Source organism: Enhydra lutris, unplaced genomic scaffold (assembly GCF_002288905.1).
Source record: "Enhydra lutris kenyoni isolate GAN:26980312 unplaced genomic scaffold, ASM228890v2 scaffoldscaffold94, whole genome shotgun sequence".
Classification (NCBI taxonomy): Eukaryota; Metazoa; Chordata; class Mammalia; order Carnivora; family Mustelidae; genus Enhydra; species Enhydra lutris.
In genome coordinates this window covers 3,857,027-3,872,813 of record NW_019154178.1, presented here as the reverse complement: position 1 = coordinate 3,872,813, position 15,787 = coordinate 3,857,027, and the positions used below count along the sequence as shown (strand labels likewise).

General features: G+C 48.1%; 1 protein-coding gene across 1 annotated transcript; it reads left to right on the top strand.

Moving 5' to 3' along the window:
- Positions 1 to 13,420: 13,420 nt before the first annotated feature.
- On the top strand, positions 13,421 to 14,365 carry LOC111138807 (olfactory receptor 10C1-like). The gene has a single exon (XM_022490709.1). It carries the CDS (start codon positions 13,421 to 13,423, stop codon positions 14,363 to 14,365), a length of 945 nt encoding a protein of 314 aa, XP_022346417.1.
- The last annotated feature ends 1,422 nt before the right edge of the window (positions 14,366 to 15,787 follow it).

Here is a 15,787-nt window from a genome sequence, read left to right as displayed (position 1 = left end):
TAGGCCCTAATACTCGATACTCATTGAATAGTCATTATGGAAATGAAAGTAAACACAGTGAGCTACCACAGCACGCCTGCCGGACAGCCGCTCCCAAACAGAAAACAGCAGGAACCATCAGGATTCAGACAAGTCACAACCCTTGTGCACTGTGGCTGAACATGTAAAACAAGGCAGCCGTCATGCAGAGAATATGAAGCCTCAAATAAATTAGAAATAGAATCATTGTGATCCAGGAATTCCATTGCTAGGCTCAGAGCCGCAAAGAAATGAGAGCAGAATCTGAAAGGAACACCGACAGACCCTGGATAACACAGCAGCCTTCGCAGTAACCCAGACATTGGAGCAACGCAAGTGTCCATGAACGGGTGAGTGGGTTAATAAAGCGTGGTGTGTAATGCAATGGAATATCAATAATTCTACCTTAAAAAGGAAGGAAATTCTCATTACGATCAGTGCATTCCTCATCCCGCCCCCAACTTCCCCCATTCCCTTCCCACTTCCCCTCTGACAACCACCACTTTGTTCTTTACATTTAAGAGTCTCCATTTTCTTGTGCATCTGAAACTACTGTACCACCGTATATTATTATACTTGAATGAAAATGAATAAATAAATAAATGTGATCATTTATAGGAGAAAGAAAAAAAAAAAAAAAGAAAGGAAATTCTGGCACCTGATCAACCTGGATAAACTTTGAAGACATTATGCTAAGTGAAGTATGACAGTCACAAAAAGACAAATACTGTATGACTGCAGTTCTATGAGGTACCAAGAGCATTCCCATTCACAGAGACAGAAAGCAGTGTTTCTGGTGCTTGCTGGGAGTTGCAGGAGGGAGACTGGGGACCTTGCTGCTTGTCAGGGACAGAGTTTCCGTTTTGCAAGGTGCAAAGAAGTCTGGGAGTGGTCACACAACCCTGTCAATGCCCTCCACGCTACTGAGCAGTAGACTTAACGATGGTGAAGATGGTGAATTTTATGTGAGATGTGTTTTTCCACAATGAAAATTAATCTCGGATTCAAAGCTTCAGCAAGTGCGCAGTGCAAAGACCCACACTGACAACCCTTTGGCAACAACTATTCAATAGAAAAGAGTAAGTCTAAGAAGCGCTGGGGGCCCAGAGGGAAGTAAGTGAACACGTGCCTCCATCAGCAGTCTTACAAATACACCCCAGGCAGAACCACAGAGAAGAAAGCAGAAAGTCTATCCACATAGTAACAGGATGTTAGGAGCCAGAGGCTATGAGAGTTTGCTTAAGGCATTTGTCTTTAAGGAGAAGAGATAAAAAATTATTAAAAGAAACTTGGCAAGAAAGGAGAAAAAGAAAGCAAACTGAAATGAACGAAGACGGCAGAATCAAATTAAAACATATTCACAGAATAGGTACATAAACGGACCAAATTCCCCAGCTCAGAGACAAGGGTTTTCAATTTGGATTAAAAATACATCCCCCTAGCGGCGCCTGGGTGGCTCAGTGGGTTAAGCCTCTGCCTTAGGCTCAGGTCATGATCTCAGGGTCCTGGGATCAAGCCCCACACTGGGCTCTCTGCTCAGCCGGGAGCCTGCTTCCTCCTCTCTCTCTCTGCCTGCCTCTCTGCCTACTACGATCTCTGTCTGTCAAATAAATAAATAAAATCTTAAAAAAAAAATACATCCACCTATATGTCCTTGACCAAATGCACATAAAGCGTTAAGTGGCTTAACAAAAACTTAGAAAAAGTTATATTCTCCAAAGCTTAACTTGAAGATAGCCAGTTTAGTAGTGTAGCTTATAATAAAGTTTTAGGGAAAAAAATGTCAGTACAGATGGAGTTCACTACATATTGATGAAATATTCAATCCCCAAGAAAACAAAAGTTAAATTATGTATTTATATAATAATAAAAAATGTATATAATTTGTTATCATTTTACTCAATACAGAACCATACAGTAAATTTTTCTTTATTTTCCCTTGTGCACACGTAGTATATATACTTGCATAGATAGGCAAGCTATCCATAAAATACACCCTGAAATCAAGAGAATGACAATGAGAAATTGACACACTCACCCTCAGAAGGGGTGATTTCACCATCTCTCCATTGCTGAAAGAACAAGGTGAAAAATAGTGAAGATTTAGGCTTAGATTCTATCAACACAAGTCACAAGCAATAAATAAAATCTTAAAAAAAAAGAAAAAAAAGAACCTTTATCTAAACTTACAGGATGTGGAATCCCAGGCTGGTAAACTCTTCGCAAGCACACATGGAATAGTAACAAAATGTTCACCACGTGCCAGGCCACACAAAGTCAAAATGTATTCCCCAAGCTAGGTCATGTATTTAAAACTCTTCCTTACCCCTTGGCACCAGTGCAAGTTGTCTGTGATGCAGTAAAGGAGGAACCATCCAAAAAGGGTTGAGATAATGCCTCTGTCCCTTGTTGTAGAATGAAACTCAAAACAAAATTAAACAGACTCACGAAAAAGTAAAGAAGCTACATTTTGGTGCAGCTGTGTTTGTGGAAGTGAGAGGTTGTCTCCTGAAATACTCTAAAATTGGGGTAGCCCCTTAGTATTAATGCACACAATACAGCGTTTATCATGATTACTGGATATTAGCTCGTGATGATTTTCTCACTCTACTGTCTTGTGTTTTACCCAGGCCCAACACCAGTCACCAGATTTCCTTCTCAACCCCCAGTGGACAAAAGCAAAGCTCTCCTCTAAATGCCCATTTACGCCAGCAGACATGTGACAATGTTCCATTTGCAAGAGTCCAAGCGCATTCCCCTTTGCTCAGGCTCCAGGGTCGCAGAATGAAAGATGTCTATTTTCCACCTGGATAGGGGAAGGACTAGAATCAGTTTTCACTTTTCTGAACACGGCTGATACATCCCTTTTCCTCCCAGACAATCCCATAATTAATTCTCCATGGTGATGGTGTAGTTGCCCACTGGGTACCCTGGGGCTTTCCTAGAGAAATTCGCACGGGTCTCACCTCCCCGGCTATGTCCTCCACACGGATCCTCGGATATGCAGGTATCACGGTCTTGTCTGAATGGGAAAACAAAACAAAACAAAACAGAAAAGCTCTGCCAAGGCTACTTTGCGATGTTACAATCTCACGAAGGGCAGAGCAGATGACGTTTTCTGAAAGATAACAAGGAAAAATGGCAGTGGTTAGAGTCCCTCAAAGAGGTGGTCATTGACATCCATCTCACACTGTGCTAACATCTAAGGGGAAAAGAGTTACGTATTTAGGGAACAATTTTGAGGCCCCACCTCTCAAACTTGTAGGTTTCTATTCAGCAGCCCGAGAGACTGAAGTTTCCTGTCTGTAAATAGTAATCTTGCACAAGGAGAAATGAAAGTTAAGTAATCCCTCTTTGCTTTTTTTTGACTTAAAAGTATCAGTGGCTGGGGCGCCTGGGTGGCTCAGGGGGTTAAGGCCTCTGCCTTTGGCTTGGGTCATGGTCCCAGGGTCCTGGGATCAAGACACACGGTCGGCTCTCGTCTCAGCAGGGAGCCTGCTTCCCTTCCTCTCTGTCTGCCTGCCTCTCTGCCTGCTTGTGATCTCTGTCTGTCAAATAAATAAATAAAATCTTTAAAAAAAAAGTATCAGTGGCTGAAGTGAGTTTGAACGTTAGAATTTTCTTTTTCGGCTCACTTACATGTGGGTCATTAGAAACCTATAGGCCCTTGAATGAGGCTCAGCATATCACACGGGAAAGGTGTGCCCCCTAGCTACGTTCCCCTAGGCTCCTGTCCACGGACCAGCCGTGGCAGGAGAGGTTGGTAGAAGCTTCTCTTTTTGCTAGTGCCGGACGGGATCTTCTAGAATCGGGGTGGGCCTTCTGGGACACTGTTTTTGTTTAAATGGTTCCTAAGCGTTCACCCAGTTTTTAATAATTGGCAAACCTGAAGCTTCACAGAGAAGTTCATTATAAATATATGTCCTGACTCAAATTTATGAAAGGGGCTGGACACTACTGCCTTTGGACTAGGCTGCATTACCCCAGTGATTAAAATCATGGTATGCGTGCTTTCTGCCCTAGTCGGTACGAATGGGTGGGGGGCTTATTATTAAAGCCTCAGAAAGTCTGGAAGAGCACAGAGCTTCTGGAAGGTTAGGGGGCCTGACAGAGCCTTTGCTCTGCAGTGGTTTCCAGAGTGGGTACAGTCTGGAGTTCCATACCCCTGAGATGTCAAGTACATGGCAGCAGTCAGCCGACGGTATTGTGGTAACCCACCCCCTGGTCTGCCAGAAGGACGAGCCTTTCCCAAAGCTAATGCAGGACAATGTTCTGAGGCCGTCTACAGACACGAAGGAAGCCGATTTGTCTCAGTCCAAACCAACATCACACAGACATTTGGACCATTATTCAATGCTACAAAGAAACAAGCTTTGAGCCATGAGAAGACATGGAGGTCCCGTAACTGCACATTATTAAGTAAGAGAAGCCGGCCTGAAAAGACCCCAAATGGAGTAATTCCAACTATGCGGCATTCTGGAAAAGGCAAAGGGGTGGTCACAGGAACAAGAGTGGTTGTCAGGGAGTAGGGGAGAAAGCAGTGGAAATCAGGGCTCCGAGGGCAGGGAAACTGGACGGGGTGACAACACAATGGACACCCTTGCCATCACACCCTTGTCCAAACCCATAGAATGTGCAGCCCCCAGACCGAAGCCCCACGTGACCGCGGACGTTGGGTGGTAACGGTGCGTCAGTCAGTGTGGGCTCATCCGTGGTTGTGAATGGACCCTTTGGTACTGCATGTTGAGGGCAGGGGAAGCAGGGCACGTGTGGGGGCAGGCGTAGAGGGGAGCTCTGTAATTTTTGCTCAGTTTTGTTGTGACCCTAAAAAGACCGTAAAAAATAAAGTCTATTTAAAAAATGAAAAAGGGTGTGTTACGGTGTTTAAAGGCAGCGGAAGCACTCTCTGCACCAGAACACACAGGAGGACCGAAGCTGGTACAAAGCCCCGTGGGCAAGAGGATGAGTGACCCCACGTTGGGGGGGGGTTTCAGCATCCGGGGCACTTCTAAAAGGGAAGAAGACAGGGACTTTCATTAACTAAACATCTCCCCTGTACCAGGCGTTGGTCAGGTTCCTTTCCTGGGTCCCTTGATTCCTCCCGGGAACTCGTGAAGGCTGGTTCGGCTTAGCTGAGACCTCCCTCGCTTCTAGATGGGCTCTCTGGTGTGCTTTGCCCCTTGTCAGAAGGAGTTCAGATCCTTGAAGGGAACGGTCTGGCTCAGCGTCCTAAGTGACCACTTCTAATTGGTGCGGATGTGGTCACAGGGCTTCTGAAGGGACACGGGGACTCCACAGACCTACAGCTTGATCGGGGTTATGCCCTTTCTTGAGCCTTTCCGTGGACTGGGGTCATCTCTCTGGTTCTATGGAATTAGGGGTGTCCCTGTGACTGATCTCAACAGCCGTCAGCAAAGGTAGATTTTATTCCTGAACCACTCACTCCGTGCCAGCGGGAACTAGCTCACATCTTGCAGCCACCTGAGGAGTAGATAACGATTCACATTCTCAGTTCTGAAAACGGGGCAGGAAGGGCTTAGCTAAACTGCACTACGTCCCCTAACTGCCGACTTGTGGGCGTGGAATTCTAACGCCAGGTTTCCTGACTGATGCGCCGACTTCCCACTGACAGTCCCGGCGACCAGGAGACACAGCGCCCCGCACTGTGTTAGACGCAGACGAGCAGGGATGTGCTGACGGGCAGGTGATCAGAACCCACTTTATTATTTTTTTTCTAGAAGGAAATGATCTTTTTTTTTTTCTTAAAAAGGAAATGAGAGTTTAAAAAAATAATCTGAAAGAACAAACAATGTGGCAGCACCTTCCCTTGTGGGATCTCAGATGGTGTACGCCCCTCTTTGCGGGGGCTGGGCACACCGTTGTCTGTCTTGCTATTCCCTGTTTCCTCCTCACTTCCTTCACTCTCAAGAAACTTTTTTTTTTTTTTAAAGGCATAAGTTAGTCTACTACTCTAGATCCTTGATGCTGTGCTCCTGGGTACCAGAATGAAAAACACATTATTTATCATAGTTCAAAAAATTGGAGTTCAAAGAAATCATGGAATTCACAAAATCCAATCTCTGTATTTCAGTACTACAAAGATAGGGGTCAGGGAAAGTGTTAGACTGACTCTGAGTCCGTTAGTCAGTGGCAGAGCCTAGATTCATACTCAGGCCTATTGGCCCCCAGCCCTGTACATCCACAGCTCCTCCCGTGAGCACAGGGAACAGATAGTGGCTCCGGGGACACTGGGACCCTGCTGTCTCCTGACAGGGCCTGGGGAAGGGACTCTCTCGGAAGTTGCATGTACTACAGCTGCTTCCTTGACATCCTGGTCTGCATTCCCATGTTCCCAATTAGTACAAAATGAGGGAGGCAAGCAGAGAAGACAGGGGCCTCCCCAAAGTGCCCGCTCCCCAACTCAGGCAGGGGGAGGTCTCTGCAGACGTCATGCTGATAATTACCAAAGTTGAGACTGTGCCTCATTAAGCAGGCAGAGCCCCTGGGAGCGGTACCCTTGCCTCACCCTCTCGCTCGCCCAGCTTAATTAAGCAGCTTGTTTGCCTTCTCATTAGCAAACTTGTTAGTGCCTTTCTCTGTCCCCTGAGCTGCTCAGAAGAAAAGTTTTGCAGGAGGGAGTCCTTGGCTGGATGGGTCTGGCCGTCCTGCCTCCCTACGGGAAATCTAGGTTATCCAGGTCCTTCAGACAGGCTCTGTGTGGCACGAAGGTTCAGTGTTAGGTCCAAGGTGCCTTTGTTTGACCCGAGTGGAGCGGAAGCAAAGCCTGATCTGGTTAAGGATATTACAATTCAATCCTACTGTCTGAGACCCACTGAGGACCAGGGTACCAGCAAGGCTTGTTTTGGACACGTTGTTCAGAGACTGGCAGCACCGTCTCTGCTAGGTGTGAGCTGGGAGTCTCTCCATGCACGCAGGCTCTGTGTTACACACGACAGAAACAGAAGACTCGGTGTATCAGAGGTCTCAAACCCTGCCCTGTCTCCCCATCCTCGCTGTCCCCCACCATTTGTAGGGATTTTTAACTAAGTTAGATCATCACTCTGTCCTTGGACGTTTTCTGGGCTCCCCATCCCCACCCAGAAGGACTCTCTGAGCTCTGTACTGTCCACCACACATTCCCCCGTCTCAGGAGTGCCTCAGCACCAAGCAAGGCAGGACAGGACACGCGCTGACTCCCCATGTAGCAAGCAGAGGTCCATGGCTCTGGGAGTTTACCCAGAAGGGACACTGACTACGCAAGTGGGGGGTTTGTAGCCCTTGGTAAGGAAGGTCACGTGAAATGACGTTCAAAGTGACCAGATCTTTCAGCCCCTTCAGACCAGCCATCAGTAATTTTATTCAATACCTATATGTCTACCACCAACACATTAGTAGGGACAGCAGAAATGTGATTTGAGAGTCCACTGAAGTGGTATCTACACTTACACTAGGGAAACTGAGGCTCAGAATGTTCCAAGATTAGTCTAGGGAAGAGATGGATCTGGTACTCATGCCCAGGTGAGTGGGGGGAGGGGAGGAGCAGATTTTAGGTGAAGGACCGATATAGGTAGGAAGGAGGTGGGTTCCACGATTAGGGACAGCCCAGAATGGATGGAGAGGAAAGCACACAAGCAGGGGGTAACTGGGAGACACAATTAAAGGCAATAGGTTCAGAAAATACTGGAGCTCTGCGTTACTGCGGTTCACCTGCCCTGACCTGTGGCTCCGGATCAGCTGAAAAATCTCATCCTTGGTCTCTTAATGCACCCAGGTTCCGTGCCAGGCATGGCAGAAACGGAAGAGTCATTAGTGTGTCAGGGGTCTCAGACCTGCCTGTCTCCCCATCCTTGCTGCCCCCCTGCCAGTAGGAGTTTTTAATCCTGTTAGATTATCATCCAGCCCTTGCTTCCTGGACCCCAATCCAGATGCCTGAGGCCCAAGTGTTGTTTGTTCTGATGGGGACGCTGCATTGTCTCACCGTTCAGGACGCACCCTGGCCGGAGTCCCCCACAGGTGGGCACACACTGGGGACGGGGATGCTCGTTCCTTCTTCGTGTCCGTTCAGCAATTGTAGCCTCGCCTAGCAAGAAGCAGACCCTCTTGGAGAGTCAGCTGAGACACCCAGGAAATCATTTGGTCCCATATTTTCAAACAAACAAACAATATTAGAACCATAATATATGAAGCAGATATGCACAAAGTAGAAAACAGACTCAGGAGAAAGAAGTGGGGACTGGAAGGCCCAGCCACTCCTGACCCCCGTTCTTCTCCCCGACCCCTCACTAGTTCCTCCTCCTCTGAGGTCGTAGAGTCCTGTCTTCTCGCTCTTCAGACCAGTGAACTGCAGGCCGGGAGGTGACCAGCCTTCCTGAGGATGCATGGCTTGTTGGTGATAAAGACAGGACTGTGGCACGGCAGAGACAGGTCTTAGTCCTCATAAAATTGTTTTTAATTGTTTTTCTGTAAAGATTTAAAAAATTAACAAAGATTCCTAGAGCTGCTGTGGAGAGACATGGACCCAACCCCAGGTCCCGGTCCACTCCAGCAGGTTTGACCTTGGCGACACCCATGACCTCGTCCTCTCTTCCCACCAGAGCCTCAGCGCGTGGCTGCTCATTCCCTCCTGCTCAGGAAGCTTTGATTCTGTGATTGTGATACTTCCTAGAGAAAGCAGGGCCTGAGATCTGCATATCCAGGACAGAGGGGGGGAGGTATTGGTCTAAACCCCAGTTTGCCACCTCTATGCCCATAAAACACATAACCTCTCTCAAACACCCGTTCTCTCATCATGTTATACGTCTGTATATTGATCTCCACACAGTTCTACAAGGATTAAAGGAAACAACACATACAAGGTCCTAACCCTGAGCGCTACTGACAGTGCAGAGGTGTTCCATAAATAATAAAGCACCTTACTATCCCGGAGGCAGGGCAGTGGGGTGGTTCCAGAAGGGCCTTTGAAGCCCGGATTCCTGATTCCATCAATCATTATCTCTACCGGTTTCTCGTTCCATGACTTTGCACGAGGCACTCAATCCCATCTGGAAAATGAAAATTCCGCCACAGTGGAATCTTACTTAAGTAAATCTTGTGAGGGCTCCATTATTTTATACCTGGAAAGCATATAGACTAATAAACCCTACATATGAGATGGTTGGTCATTATTATTTCAAATTGGCCACATAGGTTTCTGCCGTGGGAATTCCTTTCCCCGAGCAAGCCCCATTTTGCATGAACCTCTCATGGTCTTCACGTGTGCGTCAGTGGAATTGGTAAGACTCCAAATCAAGCATCTTCTATGGGTCTAGGTTTCCAAAATCGCCCTGGAGCCTCCTGTGAGTTTCTCCCTACCCTTGCAAAATTAACCCTTTGCTCTAATGCATGGTTCTGGGGTCTTTATCTTTGCCTGCACTGTGGTCTCTCAGTATCTCTTACTGAGAGGAGCTCACGGGTCAGGGCATTCCTCGGTGGCAGGCCAAAAACACCTCCGGTGAATGTTCGGGTCCTACTCTTCAGTACTGCACAGTGAGCCGTAGAGATTGTAGTCCCGCCATGGGGACAGACGTGCTGACCTAACAACTCAGGCAAGTCCATATCCCACCCGACTCATCATATGCAGCCTATGTGTCTGTCCATTGACAGTAAATGAAAAAGGAATGAATGAGTGATTAGAATTCCCGAAGACCTAGTGAGGAGGACGGGGAGGAGGTGCTTTTCCCAACCCCACCAGCAATCATTCCTCTCTTGGACCTCAGTGCAGTGTGTTGGATTCACCCTCCCACTTAATTCATGGGCTTTTCAAGGTCTTTCCATTCTGGTTGTCCCTAGAGCAGGGCTTCCTGCCAGATGCAGACATGAGGGGAGAGACTGACTCTTCTCCCTGAACCTCTCCCTTTAAGTGGGAAGCGAGAGCCCCAGGAAATCAGCCCTCTGGGCCATGTGCATGGGTCAGCAAGCAGCCTTTCTGTACACCTCATTGCATCTTACAAATACTGCTTTTTTTCTTCGGCTATGAGGCGGAAAGAAGTCAGAAGCCACACATCCATGCGACTCATTGGGGGGATATAAGAGAGGATGTGCAGTGAGCCTAAGTATTGCTAGATTTTCGTCCTCCTATGAGCAATGCACCAGAATGTTTCCCCACAGCCCCGCCAGCAGAGGGTGTGTTTAAACTTCCGAATCTTTGTTAATCTGAAGGTGAGGAAAGCACCTCAATGTATTTAAATTTGTATGAATCTTACTATGAGTCAGGTTGAATATCTCTTCAGACATTTAAGTGCCCCCGTTGTTTTATAAATGCCTATTTTGGGGTGTGTCTTACTCATTCCAAATTAAGCATCTTGAGGAAAGAGATTGTATTTTATACATCTCATACTTTTCTTAATAGTGTGGAAAAAAAACACTTAATAAAAACATTTAATTCATGAAGAACAGAATCACTGTTGTTTTCCCTCTCCTCATACTATTTAAGCTACTTTTGGTAACACCTTTTTTAACCTTTGGATCCCTTTCTTTTGTTCCCCTTGAAGAACAATATTATATATAAACATGTCCATAATATAGGATATTTAGTTGAATAAAAATGAAAACTCACTTATACAATTGTTTTTAAATAATTACTCATCTCTTATTTCCGACTGCTTCCCATACATAGGCTTTTTTTCTCTTCAAATATTAACAATCATATTGTAAAATTTTGACACTTTGGAAGTCTTACTTTCTTCACTTAACACCCTGGCCCAGTCCTCAGTTGCTACATTGTTCCCTTTTGCTACACTGTAAATGCTTGATGGAGGCATCAGAAGGTACCTCTTGGTCTTGCTCTGCTGCTAATACAGAACAAATGTTAGGTGAGCACAGCTGGCTGGGGGAGGATGACGTGGAGAAAACAAGTGTCTTCCTTAGCCAAGAAAAGTGTACCCTTGGAACACTCCAACTTTCATATTCTTTCTTCTTGCTACTTTTAACTTAATCACTGCCAAATCTTTAGCACAAATTATTGCATCGATCTGGGTTTGTGTATAAGCTTCTTATAAGCGCACGTGCGTGATTCATTGATTGCTTTCTGAAGGCAAATGCAGTCAATATAGTACACTCCATTGCCCAGCCAGTAGCTTTAGAATCAGGCACTACAGAGCACGGGGAAGTCCATCTCAGAATCTCACAGATCCATAAGTGAGGTGCAAATTCAGGGTGTTGGTGTTTGGGACTGTGGGGGATGCAGCAACATTGCCAAATGGCAGTAGCAAACGTCCATCCTGGAGGAAGGGCAGGTGTTCCGGTGACAGGGAGTATAGGGTCAGGGCTAGAAATGACTGAATGAGAACCTCTAACTGTCCAACCATCTGTGAAATATTTACTCAAGTAGAGATTCATCTGATCTCGAGGTTACATTGTTTTCTAAAGTAAAATTGTCAAAACCAAGTAAACTACTCTAGCTCTCGCAGGAAAATTTTCTCGGTTGACCCGAAGGCATATGATGTTTGGTTCTAAGTCTATGTAGTCTATGTGCAACTCTCTCATGGTTAATGTATTGAGGGCCCATTCAGTTATGCTACAATCTTATCCCGTGTCTCTGATTTCTAAATGTTAAACCACATTTGCATCTACAAGTGAGAATCTGTTATTCTCCAATGGGTTAATGATTTCTGTCTGTTATTTATATGGGCTTTATATCCACCCAGGGCACATACATGTATGGTACCCCGTTGAGGTCAGGGTTCAGATGCTGACTGCAGGACCTTTATGAAGGTGATACTGACAGCCATAACCTGAGAGGGATGACAGGAAGCTGGATCAGGAGCACATAGGTGTCCCGCCTACCAGTAATGGTGGTGGTGGGCTAAGGGGAATGGCAGGGGTGGGGGAGGTGGTGGTGGTGGTCTGGGCCAGCACTTGGCACATGATGATGAGTGCATTGGTGAATGGGCGATAGTGGACGTGGACAGCCATTGCTGGTGGTCATCATGATAGTCACGGACAGGAAGGGAGCCAAAGAAAAATGTTGGGGCAATTGACCTTTCTCAAACCATGGCAAGACTAATTGTGGACAAACTGATGGTTTAGTCTTCCTGGGTCATCCAGCTCTTGTCTTTGGTGGCAATGAAGCTGATCAAGAAGTCTTACAAGGCAATTTTTAGAAAGATGACACTCACTTCTCTTACCATCCACGTGTGCACAGGATTATGTGAGACGGGCTGTGTCTCCTCAGAGGAAGCCACAGGGAACTCGCACAGACTTGTAGTGGCCCACCGAGGCAACGCCCCAAGACTGGATTCTGAGCCCTACAGCCAGGGGGGCAGAGTTGAGAAAAATAGCTTGAGAAATGGAGAAGATCTGCCTCATCCCCCTGCACCCAACTTCCTGCCTCAGAGGAACCCCGGGGGAGACCCAGTCACACCCAGCAACCCTAGGGAGCACACAGCAAGTGCCCAGGGAGACTCGTGTGTCTGGGTACATGAGCTATAAGTAGGGGAGAGTCTTGGGGTAGAAAGGATGCTGAGGAGGACGCTGTGAGTGTTAATGTCATCCAAACAGAGAGGTACTGGGCAGGGATGGGGCAGCAGAGGTGAACGTAGGGAAGCGGAGGACGAAGGGAGGGCACTGACCTTTCCTAGGAGAGACCATTAGGGTGTTGGGGGTGGGAGGAGAAGTCTGGGACCTTAGTGTAGGTCACTTATCTCAACCCTCACCCCAAAAACCTTTCTTGGTGACTTTAGGGAACCATACATTTTCTGTGTTGTAAGAGTCTTAGAAAACATCTGCTCAAACTTTTTTTTTTTTTTTTAATTTTATTTTAGACAAGAAGTGGAGCATATGTGAGGAGAAGTTGCTTAGCTCTGTGTGCATAGCCGGTCAGTGACAGAGCACGCACCAAAGCCAAATCCCCAATTCAGAGGTGCCTCTTCTTTTTATACCACAGGACTTCTTGCCCTCACGGACTTTTGACCTCATGGTTTTCCTCCATGAGAATTCCTGTTGCATTTCTCCTGTGGAGATCATCTTTCAAAAGACACAGCGTGTCTGCTGAAGGAACCACCTTCAGGCACCACGGACCCGAGATGTCAGGGCCTGTTCCCAGAGCCCCCGCAGCTCCGTCATTCCCACCTCTCCCTCCAGAGCTTGTGGGCACAGTCCATAAGCACCAGCGGGGCTTCCAGAAAGAATCTCTGACAGTCACATTTGGGGGATGACTCCTTTCTTTTCCACACCCCAGTTTTGCTGGTCTTTTCATCATTGGAAAGTGTAGGAAGGATACAGGTAGGAATTTTCCTATGTGTCCTGTTTCCTGATGGTGGAATGGACACAAAATCCAGGTGCCTGGCTCTCTAGAACCCAATATTATAAATTAGGAAAGGATTGGGCTGGGACTGGGGGCCTTGGCTTCTAGTTCCTAGGAGACATGGACGCGCTGAACCGCACATGGACCCTGAGTTTCCTTCTTGCTGGTTTCACGGCCCCCAGGACGCTGCGGCCCCTGGCGTTCTTGGGCACCCTGTGCATCTACATCCTCACGCTGGCCGGGAACTTGTTCATCATCGTGCTGGTGCGGGCAGATGCGGCGCTGTCCACGCCCATGTACTTCTTCCTCAGCGTCCTCTCCTTCCTGGAGCTCTGGTACGTCAGCACCACGGTGCCCACGCTGCTGCACACGTGGCTCCACGGGCGCTCACCCATTCCGGCCGCTGCGTGTTTCATCCAGCTGTACGTCTTCCACTCCCTGGGCATGACCGAGTGCTACCTGCTGGGGGTCATGGCGCTGGACCGCTACCTGGCCATCTGCCGCCCACTGCACTACCACGCCCTCATGAGCAGAAAGGTGCGGTTGTGGCTGGCGGGGGCCACGTGGGGGGCCGGCTTCTCTGCGGCACTGGTACCAGCCGGCCTCACGGCCAGTCTGCCCTTCTGCTGGAAAGAGGTGGCCCACTACTTTTGTGACCTGGCCCCACTGATGCGGCTGGCGTGTGTGGACACAGGCTGGCACGCTCGAGTCCACGGAGCAGTGATTGGTGTGGCCACTGGCTGCAACTTTGTGCTCATTTTAGGACTCTATGGGGGTATTCTGAGGGCTGTGCTAAAGCTGCCATCAGCGGCCAGCCGGGCCAAGGCCTTCTCCACCTGTTCCTCCCACATGACCGTGGTGGCCCTCTTTTATGCCTCTGCTTTCACGGTGTATGTGGGGCCACCTGAGAGCCGCTCCAAGGGCACGGACTCGCATATTGCCCTGGTGTATGCCCTTCTCACCCCTTTCCTCAACCCCATCATCTACACACTCCGCAACAAGGAGGTGAAGGAAGCCATCAGAAGGGTCACCCAGAAGATCAGGGCTATGTTGGAGGGACCCTGATGATCTCTATTGTCACAGCCCAGCTGCCTGGCCACAGTGGGAAGCAGCTGATCACTTAGTCAGTCATCTGTTCAGAGTGACGTCAACACCAGGGAGCAAACCCATCGGTCTATTTGTCAAACATGCAGCCAACGGCCGACTCAGGAAGACATAGTCCAGGATAATCAGACCTGGAAGATGTAGAGGGAAGGGAGATTTGTCTTTGATTCCATTCCAGTCTCATGGGGGGAAAAACGCCACAAAAGAGAAGGGGAGAAAAAAAACAGGGGCTCAATGTAAATGGTTTTGCTGAACCCCTAACCTGGGGAGAGAGCACAGCCCTGGGCGGGGAGACAATCTGAAGCTAAGGGGGGTCGTGTCCCAGAGGAAGGGATTCGTGGCAGAAAGCAGCGGCCCGAAGGTCTGACTCCGATGTGAGGCGGTGAGCACGGGCAGAGTGGCCGGCCCTGTGGGTGAGGCTGGGAGCTGGACGCGAGGGCTTGCTCTCCCCTGGGGCACGAGCGCGGTGGGAACGCTGAGGGTGTTGTTTGCTTTCTCACCAAGCATCATGTTTCTAAACAGAAACAGAAACCAAGCAGCAAAGAGCCTTGCCTGTCTGGTACGCTAGGCACACACGTGCCAAGTAGAAAACAGGTCGAAATAGAAAGTCGGGTTTCATTCTGCGCCCTCTTCCCGCCCCAGCCCTTCCCTCCCACCCCCACCCACGTCTTCTGCTGAGCCAAGTTGGAGAACTAACACTTGGGCTCAGCTTCTGGACTTTGCTGATGCGTGAATTGTTGCTCCAGTGCCTGACAAATGGTGTCAGAGGCTTAGGGAGAGAGACGGGCCCCGGTGGAGACCAGGCCACTGAATGAGTCTTGAATACCCTCTCTCCTTTTCAGTTTTATACAAATTACTGCTGAAAAAGTCAATCCAATGACTTTTTGTTACGTCTGCCCTGGACCAGAGAACAGTGACAGATGCTTTCAAATGTTTTTTTTTTTTTCACCTTTGTGAGATCACCCTGAAGAAGAAAGAATCACCCCAACATTTATGTGAGGAAGATAGAAACGTTCCTGGAGCTGCTGTGAGGAGTCATAGACCCTGCCCAGGTCTGTGGGTCTGAGAGTTGATGGGTCCTCTCTGGTGGGCATGACTTGACGAGACCGGTGGCCTCATCCTCTCTGACCAATGAGAACCACAGCGTCTGGCTGCTCACACGCCCTCCTGCTCAGGGAGCTTTGATCCTGTGATTGTGACACATCCTAGAGACAGGAGGGCCTGAGATTCGCATATCCAGAATGGGGTGGGGGGGCGGGGTGTTGGCCCAAACCCCAGTTTTGCTGGCTTTTTGACTAAGATCCTAAAATTAAAAAAAAAAAAAAAAAAGTAACTCTTCTCTTTGGACTTCTTTTGTTTTCTTCAAAAAAAAAAAAAAATCCT